The following is an 18808-nucleotide window of genomic DNA, read 5'->3' as shown; positions in this document are numbered from 1 at the left end:
CCTTTTGCAAAAGTACAGACAAAATGGCGTCATGTTGCATCTGTTTGATAAATGGGAAGGGCGGTCAGTAACGAGGCTGTGTACCACGTATTTAATCTGATTTGCCATCATTGTAAACACTCGGAAGACTTTTTGGTGTGCCCGTGTCTCTCGCTGGCCATTGTGGCTCTGTTTCAGATGGTTTGCTTAGTGTAGAGGAGAGACTCCAGGCGGGAGGGTGTGGATGGTGGCAGTGGATAGCTCTGCCAGCTTTGGTGTCGGTTTGGCAACACATGGCCCTGTTGCTAGGCAGCTTTTCCTGCTTTGGCTGTCTGCTCCGCCGGTTCCATCTTTGTCTCAGGAGATCGGTTTGCTCTTTGTTTTAGATTAGCACTCTCCCTTGGCCAGAGATGTACACTGGAAGTGTGTGTCTGAATGGGACCGGGGCCCCTGTATTAAGGAAGCAGCCTGTATGTTAGGGTTTACAAGGATGAAGGCTAACGTAATAATCATTCCTCAGCCTCCTGGTTACACATAGCCTTAAGCATAGTGGTGGTCTTATTGAGTGCTATGACTTACATAGGTGAGTTATAGACCAGAGTGAAAGGGTTTTAGGTTGAGGACCATGCCCTTGTTGTGAAGTTCCACAGAAAAGGTGCTCTATGACCTTGTTGCCAATAATAGAAGTAGACACTGTAAATGCCTGACCTATATCTGATACGGACCAATCCTAATATAGTCTCTCCATCTTCGTCAATGACCCATGACAACTGTGAAATCTGAGCGCTCTCTCTCTCTCTCTCTCTATCCCTGTCTGTCTGCATCTCTCTTTCTCAGTCCTCCCTCTCTGTCATTTAAACAGACTCATTTAGAACTGTCTACCCTCATGCATAATGCATGTGAACACACACTCACACACACTCCTACCTCTCACACCTGCACACACTTAAGCACATGGGACGCAGGTGTGCATTCTTGACTCATCCACGTCAATCTGGTGGTGACCATTGACACTGTGTGTGTTTGTGTGTCTGTGTCTGTGAGTGTTGGGGGGGGTTGAGAAAATTTGACTAAAATGTAATGGGGGCCAGAAAGGCAGCCAGTGTGTCACATGAGCCACATCCTCAGCTGACTCTTAAACCATATGGCAGTGCCCTTCGACCCCTCCGGAACTCTTTGACTATCCAAATGAATTGCCTTAGCATATCGGCGCCCCTTCGCACAACCATAAATAAGTATGTACAGCAACACAAAAGTACAGTGGCGCACTTGACATCAGCAATAGCAGTGATTGGTTCTTGCCACTAATGGCATGAAATCTGTTTGTTTAGTTAATTGTCTATCAGTAAAGGTTTTTGTGTTCTATTTCATAGTTTGTTTTGTAAATAGTACTGTATATGGCAGCACTGTCTGTCTTTGAGTTTCCTTGGCTACTCTTCAGATCTAAAAGGAGTTTGTAGAGTGGGCTAAGTGCTGTAATGAGTGTTGAGAGTTCCTATCAATTGATCTCCATTAACATTATTAAGCCAGAGAAATCACTAATTTAGTGACTATTAGAGGAAGTTGTATATTTTAATTTTCATTCTTAAGTGTTTGTCCGGAGAATGAGAGGAAGAAGTGAGTCAGTCTTTGGGAAACCTTGTCAGGCATTTTAGGGGTTAACCACAAATCAGAGACAGAGAGCTTTCCTGTCTTGGGTCTTGCTGCTAGTGCGGTGGAGAGATGAGGCTGTATCTTGATGATCATTTTTTTGGTGTGTGTGTTCCCACTAAGGTGGGAAAGGGAACATGTCTGATTCCTGGCAGCATGGCATGGCGTCGTGTGCTGTTGAGCTAATACTGCAAGGAAAGAGCGGCCTGCTGCTGACGGGAACAAAGCATGGCTGCTCTCTTCTTCTTCTCTCCCTCTCTCTGTGCAAGCAGGAAGTTGGCCCAGCGCCAGCCGTGGAAAATCTATATGCGGTTGCATAATATAGCATATCTTTACCTCATATGAACCCAGAGGAGGCCCGGCAGCTGTGAGCAAACAGAGAGAAAAGGAGGGAGGGTGTGTGTGTGTGTGTGTGTGTGTGTGTGTGTGTTTGTGTGTGTGCGCGCTCGTGCGTGCGTCTCTGGGTGTGCATGCGCGCGTGTGTGTTTGAGGGAGAGAGAGAGACTCCTGTGAGCGTTTGCTGGCTGTGGTTTCAGACCACAGGCTGTAGGCCTTTTTGAGACAGCCCCAGTGTAATGTAGCACATTGCAGGGCAGGGATCAGTTTCTGGCTGTTACTGTTCAGCAGTGAACACTGCTCGCCTGTGCCACACACCAGCTGCTGGCCCAGACATTCTAGCAAAAGTTTCAGAAACTTGAAGCAAAGGACAGTTTAGTACTTTTAGACCAAATACTAAAAAAAGAACAAAATCTAGGGTTTCTTTTCTTTGGTACTCTGCATTTATTCCAATTTCTGGAAAACATTCATTTTATGCCTTTTTACAAATCAGCTAACAGTTTTAAGGCCAGGCTAGGTCATGATATCACTGTGCTGGCCTGTGAGAGAGGGAGCATGTGTTAGCGTAGCCCCAGCTGACTTCTCAGAGAAGACTCCACACTTCAAACAGGCAGCCTGAGGCAGAGGCCTGGGCTTTCTCTCCTCAGCCAGCTACTTCATGCACAACTAATAAGACACCCAGCCGGGCTTCTTCCACCTTCCAGACTTCCGTTCTCATGTGGCCATTTCAGATCCTGACAGTGGCCCAATATTCCAGGGCATCCTTATTTTTTTTCAAAGTCCTAAATGAAAGGTTGGTAAAGGTGAAGAAAGACAGAGAAAGCAGCAACCTCCTGTCGGTTTAATTCCGCATTCTCCACAGGCCTGGAATGGTTCAACAATAACATCCCTGCTCGCAGGCACACTCTGCTGCCATCCTGCAGTGGGACGGCATTTACCATGCACACTGAAACGCTCCAAGCTAAGAACAGACCAGGGCCCCCAAAATGAGCAGCCCTGCTGACCTTATATTCTTTCCCATTTAGTTTCAAATGGCTGCACTTGCTTGCATGTGCACTTCCTATCCGCTCCGTAAATAAGAACCTCAGGAGCAGAGTTCACTGCTGGGGTTCTCGGCCATCCACATCACTGTCACATATCCACAAAACATCGCCAAGCCCCGAATAACATACAGAAGCAATGTTGGTGCTTAGGCGTGGATGTTGAGGTTAAGCTTTTGAAATTCAGGTATTGGCTTTGGTTGAAGTGAAGTGCAGAGAATGACGTGGACAGGAAGGAGCCCAGTGGGCTTTTGTCCTTGTGTTTACATGCCAGGACAGTAATGCTAATTTAAGACTCCTCCAGGCTCCCCCTCTCTGGTGCTGACAGCGAATTTGTGACAGAGTGGATTTCTTACAGCTCATTGAGCAGATGAGGATGCAGCCACCAGCAATTAAATAGGGCCATGGATTTGTTGGTGCAGATTTGATATTGGTTGAATCTCGTAATTCTCTCTCTCGCTCGATCTTTCTCTCTCTCTCATTCTATCTGTCTCTCTCTTCCTCACTTGCCTTGTCTTTTTTGTTGCTGTCTTTATGGGCCTTCCTCTGCTCTATCTTTCCTTCTCTCTGTCTCTCTTATTCTCTATGCATCTCTCTCTCTCTCTCTCTCTCTCTCTCTCCCCCCCCCCCACCTGCGTTTGTTTCAGTCCAGCTGCAGAGCGCCTGACGTAGCTCTGATGAATATGTCTGGAACAGGAACCACATGTGAACTGAAGAATTGCACATAGCAAAGCAACACACATGCTTGCACAGAGTCACGTTCAAACCTCAACCAGTAGAGCATGTGCATCATCTCAAAATCTAGCCTCCTGAGAAACATACTGGCCTGCATACTTCCATTAATATATCTTGAAATTTATAGAGAAATGTTTTTCTTATGGTTGTTGGATTGATTGTACTGTCAGCTTTCTGTTCAGATATTAGGTCCTACCTTTTGATCAACAGTCATCCAGTTTCTTCAATAAGCAAAACACAGAAAACTTCATTTTAGTTCATATAAATGGGGCCATTTAAGTGCAGTTACTTCTTCTGCAGTTACTACTCCGTAGAGAACAAATTTTCTCCCCATCAATATACTACATATTTTAAAAGTCACAATTTGGATACCAAAAAAGAAAACTTGTTTTTGCATGAGGCTATTTGCATTCTCCTCTTTCTTTGCCCTGGAAGCAGCATGTGATTAAAACAGCCGATACGGGCCTATCATATTTCCCTCAGGAGTGGAAGGAATGTGAAATGTATCATAACCATATTATACAGGTTAGGAGGCATTCACTGTGCCAAGATTAGGGCAGTGTGAAGGCTAGAGCAGCGTGAAGACCTAGGCAGCATGGGGACATACGGCCTCCTCAGCCATTATCTGAAAACAACAAACAGCTAGGACCTCTAAAACAGGACCCACTAGCAGCTAGGACTAGAACATAGGAACCACTAGCACCTGGACCAGAAAACAGGACCCACTAGCAGCTAGGACTAGAACATAGGAACCACTAGCACCTGGACCAGAAAACAGGACCCACCAGCAGCTAGGACCAGAAAAAAGAGAAGCTTTCTTCCTCAAAATACATTTGTCGTGAGTGAGGCATGTCGCTAGTGGGACTTTGGCCCGTACAATCCCTCCACTGTTAAAACAATGATGCGGTTGTGCTCCATAACCCAATTACGCCCCTCCAGAGGGAGAGGGGGAGAGATAGACTCCGCTACCAAATCCCATACTTAAGAATCCTGATCTGGGAGCTTAAAGAAAAAGACCTCATTCATTTCCGTCCCACCAAACCTGCGCTTTATGGGTGCAGAAGCGCTTTGGATGCAGCTTGTTGGCTGAGAGGACAACTGTTCAGATGGTCTGGAAATATAGAGGCACCTGATTGGAAGTGCAGGTTGAAGAACAAGGTGTGGTGTGGCATGGTGTGCTGTGGTGGTGGCATTTGGAACTGTCATTTTTTGTTTGCTTTTCCATTTATTAACTTTTCGTGCAAAATAAAAATCCTGTTCATGCACTTGGGGTCCTGGAGCTGCCAACATGGGTCTGTTGAGAAAGATGTGTGGTTTCCTCCAGCCAGTGAAATCTTTCAATTTTAAGGCATACCATTTACATGCTGAGTCCCAGTTGGCCATGGGTTGTCTTAAAGCATTGCCATGGGGAAAGTTCAGCCTCTTGATTGGCTGTTGTTTTGTTTTGTTTACCCCTCCTGCTGCTGTTTGTCGTCATCTTTCTGGTTTCCTGGTGCTACAAGGTTGCTGCATCTTTATTAATCCAGCATGAGGAAGTTTGCTCAGGAAGAGCAGAAAGGGGAAAGGTTGGGCAGTCATATTTACTGACAGGAAAAGGGTGTTCAGGAGTCCCACTCACCTCAAAACACTCAGTGTCCTTGTCCAGCATTTTCTGTGTCTCTTAAGGAACTTGAAATTATTGTAAGTAATGGTTAGGCACATATTTGTGTCAAGTTACAAGCTCCTCCTTGATGATTTTTCTTTTTCTAGTCCTGAGCCATGTTTATCCCATTGTAGCAAATGACCCCAAAATCCATGAAAGGAATACAGCCTCATCTGGGATTAGTTCAGTTGTTTCTACTGATATTTTTCTGGCAATGTTAAATGTTCAGTTATTAACTTAATCTGACATTAATATAGATTATTCGTGTTAAGACAATGTGAGATAAATTTCCTTGGTTCCACACTGCCTGAATTCCATATAGAACTGGGTGTAGGTCCGTGTATTGCACAGACATATCTCTATGGTGGTCCTTTCCTGTGCGGGGCTTGGTGTGGGTGTGGGTGTGCATGCAGTCCTCACCCCAGTAGTGACACTGGTCTATTTCTCTTTGTGTAGCCCACTTTTTCATGTCACTCTCACTGGTCTCAGTGAAATAGGTTATTAATACAGATAGTTATACAACAGTACACACATACATACATTCACTAATACACACACACACACACACACACACGCACACACACACCCCCCTTTCATGCATGCTTTGTCTGGCCCACTGCAGACACATATGTGGCCCATGCAGAGCCAGTCAACTCAAGGACACGGTTGCACATAGTTCTGTTTACTTCTTACTTATATACCTTCTTACATGTTTATATATACCCATGCTCCCTACTAAACACAGGAGACATGCAAATATGTCAGACAGATGGGTGAGGATTTTAAGGACATCATAATGACGAAAGGAAGCACGGAAGAAAGAGTGACTAAGGAGAGACGGAGCGAGAAAGAGAGAGAGAAAGAGAGGGTCGTGCCCAGACGTGGCAGAGGGGATCACTAGGGCCTGTGAGTTCGTGGAGATGGTGATAAAGAGTGACAATGAAAGGGTGTAAGAAAAACGAGAGAGAGGGAGAGTGCAGAGCAGACACAAGCAGAGAAGAGACAGCAAGAGCTGGGAGTTGGGGCCGGCACTGAAGCATTTGCATAAAGGGCAGGGCAGAGTGCCCGGCGGTGGAAAGGGTTGGCACCACGCCTCGCAGACTGGCAGAGGGGGAGAGAGAAAAAATAGTAGAGCGGGAGAAAAACGGGAGGGTGGGGGGAGGGGAGGATTTAGTCAATAGTACATCCCTTGTTCTGTGAGAGGAGGGCCTGGCTGCGTTGGCAGCAGCGATGGGGAAACCTCTTGTTTGTGCGCTAGATTGCCCCTTTATGTCTTTGATTGCGACGCGTTTAGCGCTCAGCAACTGTACTGTCTGTTTTGAATCCGTGTGCACACTGGGTGAGAATCTGCACAGTTTCCCTGAAATCAGGAGCCGCACTTGGACACTGTCGGGCAGTATGCCTCCTGCCCCCACCACCCTCTCATCCACCCAGCTCCGATGTCACACAGCCTACAGGGGGCTCACCCCATGGAGTCAGGCTCGGACCCTCAGCACGCGTCTGTCCGTCCTACTGCTCACATCTCCCTCCTGTTCTCCACAAGCACCTGTCATCAACTTTTCACCATGCTCGGATATTTGTTAGCGAACCACCGCATACTCCAGTACTATATGCGAGCACATTCACTCCTGGTTTCTGTGGTTCTTTGGTCATCACAAGCATCAATATGGACGTCATCCGGCAATTTCCAGTGCAGATTTCAGTTGATTTAAGTGAGGTGTCAGAGCAGGGGTTAAAAACAGGTTATGATTGGTTAAGGTTAGGAGGTCTCGAAACTGTTTATACTTGGTGTGGGCTGTGCTTTGTCCATTCAGAACCAGAGTGTTGCAAGGGTGGCGTTGTTAGATGATGTCAGATCTCTGCCGAAGAACAGTGATGGTCAGTGTGATAGTAGATGATGTGAGACAGCCTGACCAAAGGAATGGCTATTTCTCTTTTTTTGTTAATTATATGAATCCAGCATTCATAACAAAGACTCCTTTTTAACTGTTGCATTTCCAGTTTATTTTATTATTTTTTTTATCCAGGCATGTCAAAGTACTGTGTGAAGGCGTGAATAAAAAGGTTGGTGCCGATATGCTGTCCTGATTGTGCTTTCAAAGTTTGCTCTCCTCGCTACCATTCTCCCCAGGCCTGACAAAGCTAAGCCTCGACTTGAATCTCAATGAACATGAACACCAGACCACTGCCAGCCGCGCGCAGTGGCCCATGCAGATAACTTTGTGGTATGTCGAAATCAGACCCAAGTTAAGTAAGCTCGAGATTTCCGATAATGCTGCAATAACAATGCTATCGGCACATCAAAGCAGCTCAGCCAGAAGGAGAATAATAAACAGCCAATAAATTCTACCACTGGAGGTTTCTTTCTTTTTGTCCAGATTTAACTGTGATCTGTAACCCATCATGGCACAAAAGATTTACCCAGGGCGATTAGAGGCAGAGCATCCCTGTGAAGTGGACTGTGTTAGGAAAAACAGATTAATTTCATTTGAATAAATGAAATTAATCTAAAAGATTGCCAGGACATTTACATATAGAGTCGTGCTCATCTTTTCCCTCATAAACCCATTTTTCTCTTGTTATCTATCTCCAGATTCTGAGGTTTTGTCTGTCAGGTCCCGGCCTCTGAATCTGCTGGCCTGAATTAGTGTCTGTTGCAGGTTGAAGTGCTGGGTGGAGATTTTGCACTGATAGTGTGACTCAGGATGCTGGCGCTGCCCCCAGCGAACAAGCAGGCCTGCCTGTGGAGGCTCGAGCAGCCCTCGCCACGTGCACGTGCACACACGCTCTCCCACACACACTCGAGCACACACTCGCGCACACTCAGTCTCACACCTTGTACACACTTGCATGCATGCTCAGAGCAGGGAGGTGGTCCAGAAACACATTCTTAGTCAGCAGTGAGGTGGATGGATTATGGATGGGGGAGCTTAGCTGGTATTACAGTGTTAATTCCAGGCATTGGAGGTGTCCTAAGGTTATAAACTCCCTTTTGGAAAATAAAAACCTCCGGCCATTTTAATTGCCGCAGTGGACTTAATTAAACCCAGATATCTCCATTGCATGCACGCTGTACTTATCTCCTGAGACCAACGGGGAATTTCTTTTTACATAAATCATTTTATCTGTGTGCTACATATAGTTGTGTTTAGACTGCAGTGCAGTACATGCGTACACCCTGCTAGATAAGATACAGAGAAAAAATTCCAACATGCCTGCTATCATAATAATGTAAAGTATAGACTATAAATGATGTTGTCTGTTGACCGTTGCAGAGCCTGTTCAGCACATATATTTCTTTTACTTTAGTCATGGCACATCATGAATGCCATCTGCCCTGCTATCTTCCAACAGTTTACAGAACGGTGTTTGTTTAATATAGTGGTTGCTGTATGGTGTTGCTGCGGTAACCCGGCATGCTGTGCAGTAAATACAGCGTGGCACACCTCAGGTGTTGACTTAAAGTCCTCGTGGTGGGTCTCTGGGGCTGAGCGTTGGCAGGGAAGCTTGTGAATGGTGCACCTGATAAGGCGGTGCCGGCAGTGGGCTTGGAATGTGCGGGACGTGCCTGGTGGCTGTGGGGGCCGTCGGGACGCAGCGCCATGCTGAGCCCTGCCTCTGCTGCCTCCACGCCCACAAATTGCTTGCAGATTTTTCACACATAGTAACATGCCGGTTTGTAAACTGGGGTAATTACAAACAACGCCAAGCACTGCTTCAAAGATCTTTCCGCATCACTGACTCGCCCACGACCTGTGTGTGTGTGTGTGTGTGTGTGTGTGTGTGTGTGTGTGTGTCAGTGAGAGTATTTCTTCTTGGTAAAGTTTTTGGTCTGTCTTCATTATTCCTGGTGTGGAGTTCAATAATGAACTGGGCCAGAGGTAGTGATTAGACTGATTACCAAAGGACATTTACAAGGCTGCTCTCACATGTATTTACAGAAGGAAGAAGGGAGAGGAAGAGAAAGGGAGAGAAAGGGTGGGGAGAGGGTGTGGGCCAGAGACCCCAGAAGAAAGAAAAAACAATGTGCTCTAGCCTTTGGACATAGATAGATGTGGGAAATAGTTCGTTTTCATATGATACCCAGATTACCCTGAACTGAATGACACTTAGGTATGTGGAGTTGAATTGATACTTGGTTGGATTGTTTGCTCACAAAGGAAGAGTCTGTGCTGTGGTAGTCAGCCTGATAGGATGGGGGGTGGGTGACACTATAACGTTTGTGTGGGTGTGGCTGGGAAGAATGAGATGATGTCAGTGTAGCACATAAAAAGTTGAGTGTTTGTATGTTTGAGCTATTATTTAGGTGTGTGTGTGTGTGTGTGTGTGTGTGTGTGTGTGTGTGTGTGTGTGTGTGTGTGCGCGTGCATGCGTGTGCATGCGTGCATGTGTGTGTGTCTGCCTGCCTTGGCCTTTATTGTTTCTGACTCATCTGAGTGTTTGGCTCTCTCTCTGTGGAGAACGCAAAACAGACTTGCAGCAGAATGTTAAAGAGAGGAGGTGCCGACATGCTGCTACGTATTACCTGTGCCAGCACACACTCACACACTCACATACACACCTGCTCCCTGCCTCACACCTCCGCATAATCATCAGCACACAGTCGCAGGATCTGAGCGTAAAAGGGTGTGTGTGTTTGGGTGTGTGTGTTTGTACTGACAGGGGTATGTTCCAGTCTGACAAACTTTGTGGTGGAGGGGATGACCGTGCATTATCCGAGTCTGCTTGCTCTTTGTAGTGGAGTGTTCTTTGCTCTGGCACGCTGGCGTGTCTGGGCTGGCAACCCCAAGACACCATGATCTAGCACATGACTCTTCTGCTTACACCCTCCTCCCAGTCTGGCTCACTTTTACACTGTCTCTCACTTTCACTCTAGGTCTGTCCTGCCTGTCTGCTTCCCTGTGTTTCCTGTGGCCCTGTATTTCCTTTCATTTTTTGAATGAGCCTTCCCTGCTCTTTCACTTCTCCTTTTTTGACATCGTTCCCCCCCCCCCCCCCCCAGCCCCCTCTGGCAGGCGTGTGATGGTGGTGTCAGAGGGCAAAGGCAATTGCTGTGGCCCAGTCTTTCTTCCCTGTAGCGTGTCAGGGTCATGGTCACCCCCTGGCAGGATCAGGCACACACAGCGGGCCTCGCGAACCCAGATCACTCTAATTAAGGCCTCCACTGCCCATCACAGCGCGATGGGCAACTGCAGGTCAGAGATGAACCTGGGCAGCTCTTGCTCTCCAGGGCTCAAAGATGTGCCTCAGACATCCTTAAAGACAGAATCATGCTCAGCTGGACCTGTTTCAAATGTGCATTGTCATGGGGAGAAGGCGTGGTAATTTTCACTTTCACAAATAGGAGCCTGTTTTTAGAACGTGTGACCACATCATTCCACACTAACAGATATGCATGAAACATAACTTTTGCGCTATAATTTTTAATAATGTGATTTATAAATGTGACCGCATACTACCTTCTTTCCAAGTCAGTTAGGTGTACTGTTTGCAGAAGCCTGTTTCTGTGCAAGTCCAAGTTTTGCTTCTGAAGTGTTTCTATTAACAAATCCACAATGTTTGGTCGGAGCGCTCTGCTGTACTAAATTAACCTATGGTATAAGGGGGCGTGCGAATTTTAAAACCAAAATTACTTGCTCGGTATTTTGTCATCAACTCGATTTTTCAACAAAACGGACACTATTCTGCCTTTACTCGTAATGCATTAAGTTAATGAATTTCCGTTTTGTGGGGAAACGTTTGAAATTGCTGTTTGAGTTTGTCCTCTCTCCCAAAAGAAACAGCTTGGGTTCAGATATTGTCCGCTCGCTGTTAGATTTTGTTGGATGTTGGTGAATTTTGCGAAGTGAACATCGCAACCATTTGTGGTCGAGCCCCTGCTTTTCTTGACAGCTGACTTTACTATATGATGAGGATGCGCGTCTCGTCAAGAGTGCTCCCTAAATATTTTATTCCTGGAGATTATCCTGTCAATGAACACAGAGGTTTTCACCAGGAACATCTGTTTAATCCACTTATTGTCAAACAAATTCTGTGTATGAGTAAAATATAACCAACAGCAGGTTAAACATACTGACGAATTGATGCTCATGTGGACGCTGGACTGAACAGTGGCTGAACACACGACTCATGGCATGCCAACAGAACGACGTGCAAAATGCTTCTTCACGCAGCAATTGTTGCACGCGTGTCGATTAAGCAAACAAAACAGAATATCAAAGGCTAGCTGATGAAGTAGAGGATACGACGAAGACGACGATCTCGCAGTCAACATGATTCTTTCTGTTTGAATTTGAACAGTGCACTGTCATGGCACAGCTTATGAAAAATAAACATTGCATTAAATGAGATAAGTAACCGAAAGTAAAAAGATACTGTGATAAATGCTGAGGCCCATAAAAATCCCTCTTATATTCTAAAATATAATGTTCTTATAGGCTATTTATTTTTGACAAATCATGTGACTAAACAGACCGAAGTAGAATGTATCTTAGCGTTATAAAAACAGATATTTCTTTCAAACAGCTATAATATGTGGTAGAGATCCAAATAAATGCCTCAGTAGTTTTACTAATTTTGTTTAACTTTGTTATGGACACGTGCTTTACGATAATATAAAGCATTTACTGAAGGCTTAGTATGCAGTTTTGCTCGAGGTCAAGCCTTAGCAAAAAAAAAAAAAAAGATTCCAGTAGGAGTTAAAATCATAGTCGGTAATTATGAAAGGTATACTAGTTTGAATTCGTTTCAAAATGATATTAGTGCTTTGATATTTGTGCCTTAAGAATTTACACCAAACGTTCATTGAGGCCCTTAAATTCCAACGTAATATTAAGTAGGCAGTAAGGTTTTTTTAATCAAGTAACAATTACGTACCAACTGTACTTAACGTTATTGAGGGTTTTTACATTGAACATTGCGCATTGACATGAACTGAATAAAGTGCGCCACAACCTTTCGCGAGTTTCTGGGATTGTCTGAGTTCATTTTCGCTGAAAGAGTTAATTTGGCTCTTGGCAAAGTCTGCAGAACGCTGCTTAGGCCTACGCGCAGAGAATCCAGACTAACCGAGACAACAAAGCTTTTCCTTTTACACTTCTGCGAAACAGAACAGTTATGCTCACCCATTATATACATACATTTTACCGCTTTCCTTGAAGACTTTAAATTGAAAGTATAGTCAGTAGAACTGCTGTAAGAGGGTGTGTTTTAGGATATTGATTTAGGAGACTACTGCAACGAGCGAGTTCGTTTGTGGCAAGTTTTATCAAAGAAGCGGACTGGTCTGTCATGGCCTTCTCGTGTAGCACGAGGCGACATATTTTTGTTTGGCTCACTTTTGAACCGATTCCTCTCGTCGCAGCATTAGACAAGCTTGATAGGCTCGATAAACCAGGTTAAATGATGGCGGATCTTGAAAATGTAGAGTTACTGTTAATTTGCATGAGCCGCCAGTGAGAAACTGGTGGGAGAGGTGAAGGACAAATTGAGTATTCTCATTTAGATGGTACACTACTTTTGCATACATTAATAGCATACATTTCCATTTTTATTCTTAAATATTTTATATTCTTTAATGCATGTTATCAAAAATATGTTCCATTTTACAAAATAGGTACAAATTAAGAACTGACAAACTAAAGATTATAAAAAATTATAAAGTTATGATCAATAGTAACCAATATAATCATTTATTAAACGTAAGCAATACCATCTGTCCCCAAATCTCATTTGATGGGCTAAACTAAACTAAATTTTAGAAGGCAATAGCACGTAATGTTTGACTCAAAATATACCAGTACTCTAGCAGGTTAATATATTATATTTGACCGTATATTTGTATTATTATAGATTTTGAGCATAAGTCCTAGAATATGACAGTGTTGTACGCTGTTTTTGCTTTGAGCTAGTAAAAGATTAACGTAGGCCATATTCTTTCCATTTTAACAAAAGCGTAATTTCTCTCTGTGCATATGGATTTTATGCCAGGAAAATATATTAGCTAATGAGTTTGGCCACACGAGAGATTTTTTTGCAGGCTATGAAATGATTCACTTCGTATACATTATTCAGCATTGTCCATGCCTGGGACTTGAACACATTCTTTCCCGGCCAAATTGTAATTTAGCTGCATTTATTTGTAGGTGTTTGTGTATATTTCTGTTATTATTAATTGGAGCCGGATTTTACCGACTGTGACAAAGTAACACAAATGGTTCGTTGGTGTGGAATGCCAAGCCGTCTTTCCAGCCCGCTCATTTCCATCCGGAAGCTGGCAGACTCTTGCTAGATGATGTCTTGTCTCTTTTTAACCATTAATATTGTAAGTGCAGGGTAAGGAAAAAATACTGCCTGTTTAATTGAGTTGGCAAGGAACTCGAGGTCTTCAGAGTCGCTGGCCAAACTGACGGACCGGCCTAGACACTTGAGGCATGAATAACGGATGTGATCTCTTGTCGCCCTCTTGATGTTATTTGGTGGCAATTTAGAAAGATTTTAAGATTTGATTCGTCTTCTATAATCAATAATAGGCCTTAATGTAAGATTATCGAGCACGGCTGCTCTTAGTTTGCAGATCGAGCTGCGTATTGAGAAGGTGGTAGAGGCTTTTTGCCTTACGCCAGCCATTAGCTTGTGTCACATTGGTTTTTCCTGTAGATAATTTTTTTCTCTATTTAAGCGTGGAAATAGAAAACCTCAGATTGTTATACCTACAAAGTCTAAGATAAGGACATTTCCTAATTAAAAATTAAAGTTATGTTATAATTTGTAAAAAAAAAAAAAAAAGTTACAGGTCTAACACATCACAATAAATATTATTTGCAATTTATTTCCAAATAAATTATGGGCTAAATTATTTCTGTAGTTTCTCTATAGCGGTTTAACTGCTCCATATTTTAATTGCAGAAACCATAACAGCAATAGGTAGCATATTTATTTTTAGCTCGACAGTATATTGGTGATGTATTTGAATTGAGACCTTTATATACATTTAGCTACAACCTATCAATACACAGGAAATGTATACATTTGTATAAAACTGGCGGTTATGTGTGTAGCAGAAACGTACAGCTGTCTACCTACCGCAATTGTTGGAGAGGCTAGTAACCCCAGCAATTCCCTCGCGTTTAGGCGGCTTTTTTTTTTTTTTTTTTTTTTTGGCAGGCTTGTCATAAACAGTCGCGAGTTTCAGGCGTAGTTCGGGTCTGCTCGCGGACTGGAGCGCTTCCTGCCCTTTAGCTGTCAGTGACTGCCCTGCTGGCCGGCCGAAGAGCCTGCGCAAATGCTCCAAGACGCTTCCTGCACACTAAGCAAGTGGAATGTATAGTCGCTTCTTGACGCTGAGCAGCGTGAAAGCCTGGCAACATCACAGCTGAAAAGCATGCATCATACGAAAGGTTAAAAATAAATAGACCAAGAAAGAAACCTCAAGCCATCTTCGACGTGTTTTGCTTCATGTCAAAATAAGAGACATGTTATTGACTTCAATCTAAAATGTATACCTAAAATGTCAGTTTCTTTTATGTATTTATTTATCTAATCTATTTATTTGTTTATTTATTTTTGGAATTTTGCCAGTTCTACGTGCACTTCCCCGGAACAAGATACTGGCGCTAAAATCACAAAGAACTTCAAAAGCACATACTGCTCTGGTCCAATTAATCTCACAGTGGTTCTGGCAACACTCAAGGAAGTCATTAAAGACTGTATTTCATACAGAAAGCAGATTATTTGTTTTACATATGGGTACTGTCTGTATCTGAACCGACTGCATTCATAAACAAATGCACCTCACCTTAGGTTCTGCTTCAATTAGCATCTTACAAAAGACCTCAAGCAGGTGCTGTTTTTGACACATTGAATCCTGTTTGAAAGAGATCATAGTAATGAAGAGGTTTAAGGTAAACAAGAGGGATGTTTGCGTTGTGACAGGTGGATTTGTATAGCGGCTATTATCGCTGCACCCTTCAGCTGGTGCGGCGCATATCCTGTTTGATTCGAGGGCTATTTATTTGCATGTGTATGATAGTCTGGCATTTGAAACCCAGGCCGAGGTTGTGGATCTGTGGCTAAGGTGGGATCCAGTGGTTGCAAAATGTACACCGGCAGCTACCATAACAAACTCCACTTTGGCTTGGAGAAGGAGTCTATTTTTAACGCGCCATTCCACCTTTTTTCCCCCCCTTCCTTCTACGATCACATTTACATCTGTCAATTTCGCCTGCTTGTTTAGAAAAGCCATGTTTTTGCGTACAGTTAGTTATTTGTGCTTGCAGCCGAACCGTTCCGTAGCAACTCGGCCTGTAAATTCAGGAAACGGAAGCATATGGTTTGTGTCCTCTGTCGGACGTTTGAATGAGTAGTTCATCTGCCGTGTCCGAATTGGACCACTGCAATTTAGTTTTGTATTCTAGAGACAGAGCAGTCTTTATATTGTTTCTGATCTGAAAACAAGATGTAAATGGTTCTGCGAGAACAAATGATTTCGTGTTGCTAGATCTGTAGCCTTTATCACGATTTTTACCGCTATGTAAAATTCCAGATGTCTTAAGTCATCTAACTAACAATGTAATATAATACAATACAATACATAGAGAAGTAATAAAATAGTAAAACATTTAGTGTAGTAGGCCTATATAAGCCTTCCACAGAAACAAAACATTTTGGACATACTCACACACACAAATACACCACCAGTAGCTTTTCAGTCAGGTTATGCTATGGCTAATTAAAAATAAAGCTTATGAAAAGTCAAATTGATTTAATAGTGGGTTGATTTTGGCTCTGGTCTTGGATGTGCATAGAGATGCAGCCTATTATAGCTTCAGTCCAGCACATGCATTAAAAATGTGCATATTGAAAATCCTCTCTGGCTGTCACTCCTCTCCCCTCGACTTCCTCCCACAGCTAAACAGCACTCTGATAGATCAAACCATCTCCACATGTAGACAGACCTCTGGCAAACGCACTGTGGCCCTCTCTGCTGTGTGTAAACAAAGGCACAAATCAATACAAATTCTGTTACCTCAATCTTGCATGTCATTCCTGCAGATAGTAATGACAGCATTGTTGGGACATTGTTCCATAGCATTGTTGTTGAATGCGAAAGTACCAAGACACACTCAACCGTAATGGTAGCTTCCGCCGACAGGACGTGCATGGATGGGTGACAGAGAGGAGCAGAAACTGCTAGTGTCCCTGTCCCTGGGCCAGTCTAGTAAAGCCCTGCTTGTTTGCTGCTGCGGTGGACAAGCACGGCATATGTTTGTTTTTAAATGGGAGATGCGCACACCAGTGCTGGGGAAGACGGGGTGCCTCACACTCCCACGCCTTTGTTTCAGGGCGCTAAACCCAGGAGCAGCTGCCGGGTGCAGGCTCGGCCGGGAGTTTTTGGGAGCTCTGTGCTCTTTCTCCCATCATCCTGTGCCAAGGTGGCATTACGCAAGCTGGGAGCGGGGGTGGGTGGCAGTGGGGTGGGGTGGGGTGGGGTAGGGGAGTGAGTGTGTGGTGTGTGTGTGTGTGTGAGAGAGAGGGGGGGGGGGGTCGGGTTGTCAAGTCGAGGGCCGCTATGACAGGAGAACGAGACTCCACGCTGGTGATGGGATTGGTGTGTGAGAAGTGTATGTCTGCTGAACTTTACCTCTGTGGCAGATAGGAACTTGTCACATTGGCAAACTGTGTCCCATCGGGCCGGACAGCATACTCTTAACCCCCACCCTCTTTTCCCCTCCCTCTCTCCCTCTCTCTCTCCACCTCCTCCGCCCCGCTTCTCTTTTTCCCTCCCTTTCAGCTCGAGAAGCGAACGCATTGGCTGGGCTACAGGCATCTTGTTGCCAAATAGGTGGGCCCTACGCACGTTGGCAAAGACTCAGGCAATGGTTAGGGAAGGAGCACAGCACGGGCGAGAGAGTGAGCGAGCAAGCATGAGGGAGCGAGAGAGAGAGAGAGAGAGAGAGTGAGTGAGTGAGAGAGAGAGAGTGAGTGATCAAGCAAGCACGAGAGAGAGAGCGAGCGTTGGAGAGAAAGAAAGGAAAAAAGAAGCAGCACTCGGGTTTGCCAGCGGTCGTACAAGCTCGTCCAACACTGATTCGACTCTCTTTTTTTTCCTGCCCATATTCTGCGCTTCGCTCTCGCCAGCTCCCTCCTTTGCAGGAGTGTGTATGTATGTGCGTGCGAGAGGGAGCGTGTGTGTGTGTGTGTGTGTGTGTGTGGCTTTCTCTTTCTGAGTCTTCTGCTGGACTCAGAGATCTAAGCAAATACCACTACCAATTACGCTTTGCCAAGGATTTTTTTTTGTCCGGCTTCATTAAGTTTTTCTTTGTTTTTATTTTTTCTTTTTTTCTTTTGGAAAGCGTGAAAGCAGTGTTTATTTAGACTGTGACTTCACCAGTTGTTCTACTCGCGCATTTTTTTGTCTCTTACCTTACTATTCACATTTTTTCTCTGTATTGTTTTTCCAAATTTGATTTCCTTCTTCTTGATTTTTACCAGATTTTTTTTTCTACAGCAATGACCTCTTTCTAAACAGGGGATGTTTTTTTAAAAATTATTTGTTTTACATTTTTTAATGATTAAAAATATTTTTCGTCCTTTTCTTCGGTAGCATCTGGAGCTTCCTCAGAGTTCTTCCATTTTTTTTTTCCAAGTTCTTTCACTTTCTGCCAAATTTTGTGGTCTCTGCCAAACCAGCAGTTGCTTTGGCGGCAGTCGGCTAAAGACTGGTGCAGGCGGTGTCTTCATTTTTTTTTTCTATGCTCCCCATTCTGAACGGCGTGCCAAATTTATGATGAGAGTGCAACATGGTAACTATCAGGCTTTCTCGTTCTACCTCTTTCTGCAGTGTGGGTTTGATGGTGGAGCCTGCTTCCTCATTCGTAGCGATCTGAACATGCCTGGACTTCTGTCGTGTGCTAGCAGCCCGGCGAGAGGTTGCGATGGCCGCCGGTCTTGAAGCGGTGCAATTTAAGCGTGGTCTCGTGGTGGCGAGGGTTGGCGGCGAGGGGCTGGAGCACGGTGGCCCTGGCATGGGGGTGCCGTGGCGCGGGTTAAGCTTTGTCACAGAGCGCTGTATGCTGAAGGTATTCCTGCCCAGCTGAATGGGGCTTCTGTTGCCGCCGGGATCGCCAAACTTGTCTTGGCCTGACCTGACTGGAGAAGGCTGCTCGCACTGAATCACTGAACTACGGAATTCCGTTACACGCTCAGTGCTTCTAAAATGGTTAAACTATTTTTAAAGCAGCCTTAAATTAAATTATGATTTAGAGCTGTTATTTTTATAATCCAAGTAACAAGGCCTTTAAGTGAATTTTGCTTTAGAATTCATCGGAAATATTAGCTTTATGATCATAACTTTGGAGTGCTTAAAGTGTTTTTATTAATCTGATTTTCACTTGTTTCCTAACGTATTCAACTCAGCTTGGTCAGT

General features: G+C 44.3%; 1 protein-coding gene across 18 annotated transcripts in view; it reads left to right on the top strand.

Moving 5' to 3' along the window:
* The window catches only part of nfixb (nuclear factor I/Xb), a 105546-nt gene that overhangs the window by 17361 nt on the left and 69377 nt on the right, over positions 1–18808 (top strand). For 2 of the 18 annotated variants that reach the window (XM_035526134.2, XM_035526112.2), the window contains exon 1: positions 18205–18461. The exons of 5 other annotated variants lie outside the window; for them this stretch is intronic. In XM_035526134.2, coding sequence (XP_035382027.1) covers positions 18318–18461 — 144 coding nt within the window. In that variant the 5' untranslated portion in view covers positions 18205–18317. 11 more of the 18 variants (XM_035526188.2, XM_035526171.2, XM_035526151.2 and 8 more) reach the window with 8 other exon arrangements.

Source organism: Electrophorus electricus, chromosome 3, assembly GCF_041902795.1.
Source record: "Electrophorus electricus isolate QZ-2024a chromosome 3, ASM4190279v1, whole genome shotgun sequence".
Taxonomy (NCBI): Eukaryota; Metazoa; Chordata; class Actinopteri; order Gymnotiformes; family Gymnotidae; genus Electrophorus; species Electrophorus electricus.
Note: the sequence above shows the minus strand (reverse complement) of the source record. Positions and strands in the feature narration are given on the sequence as shown.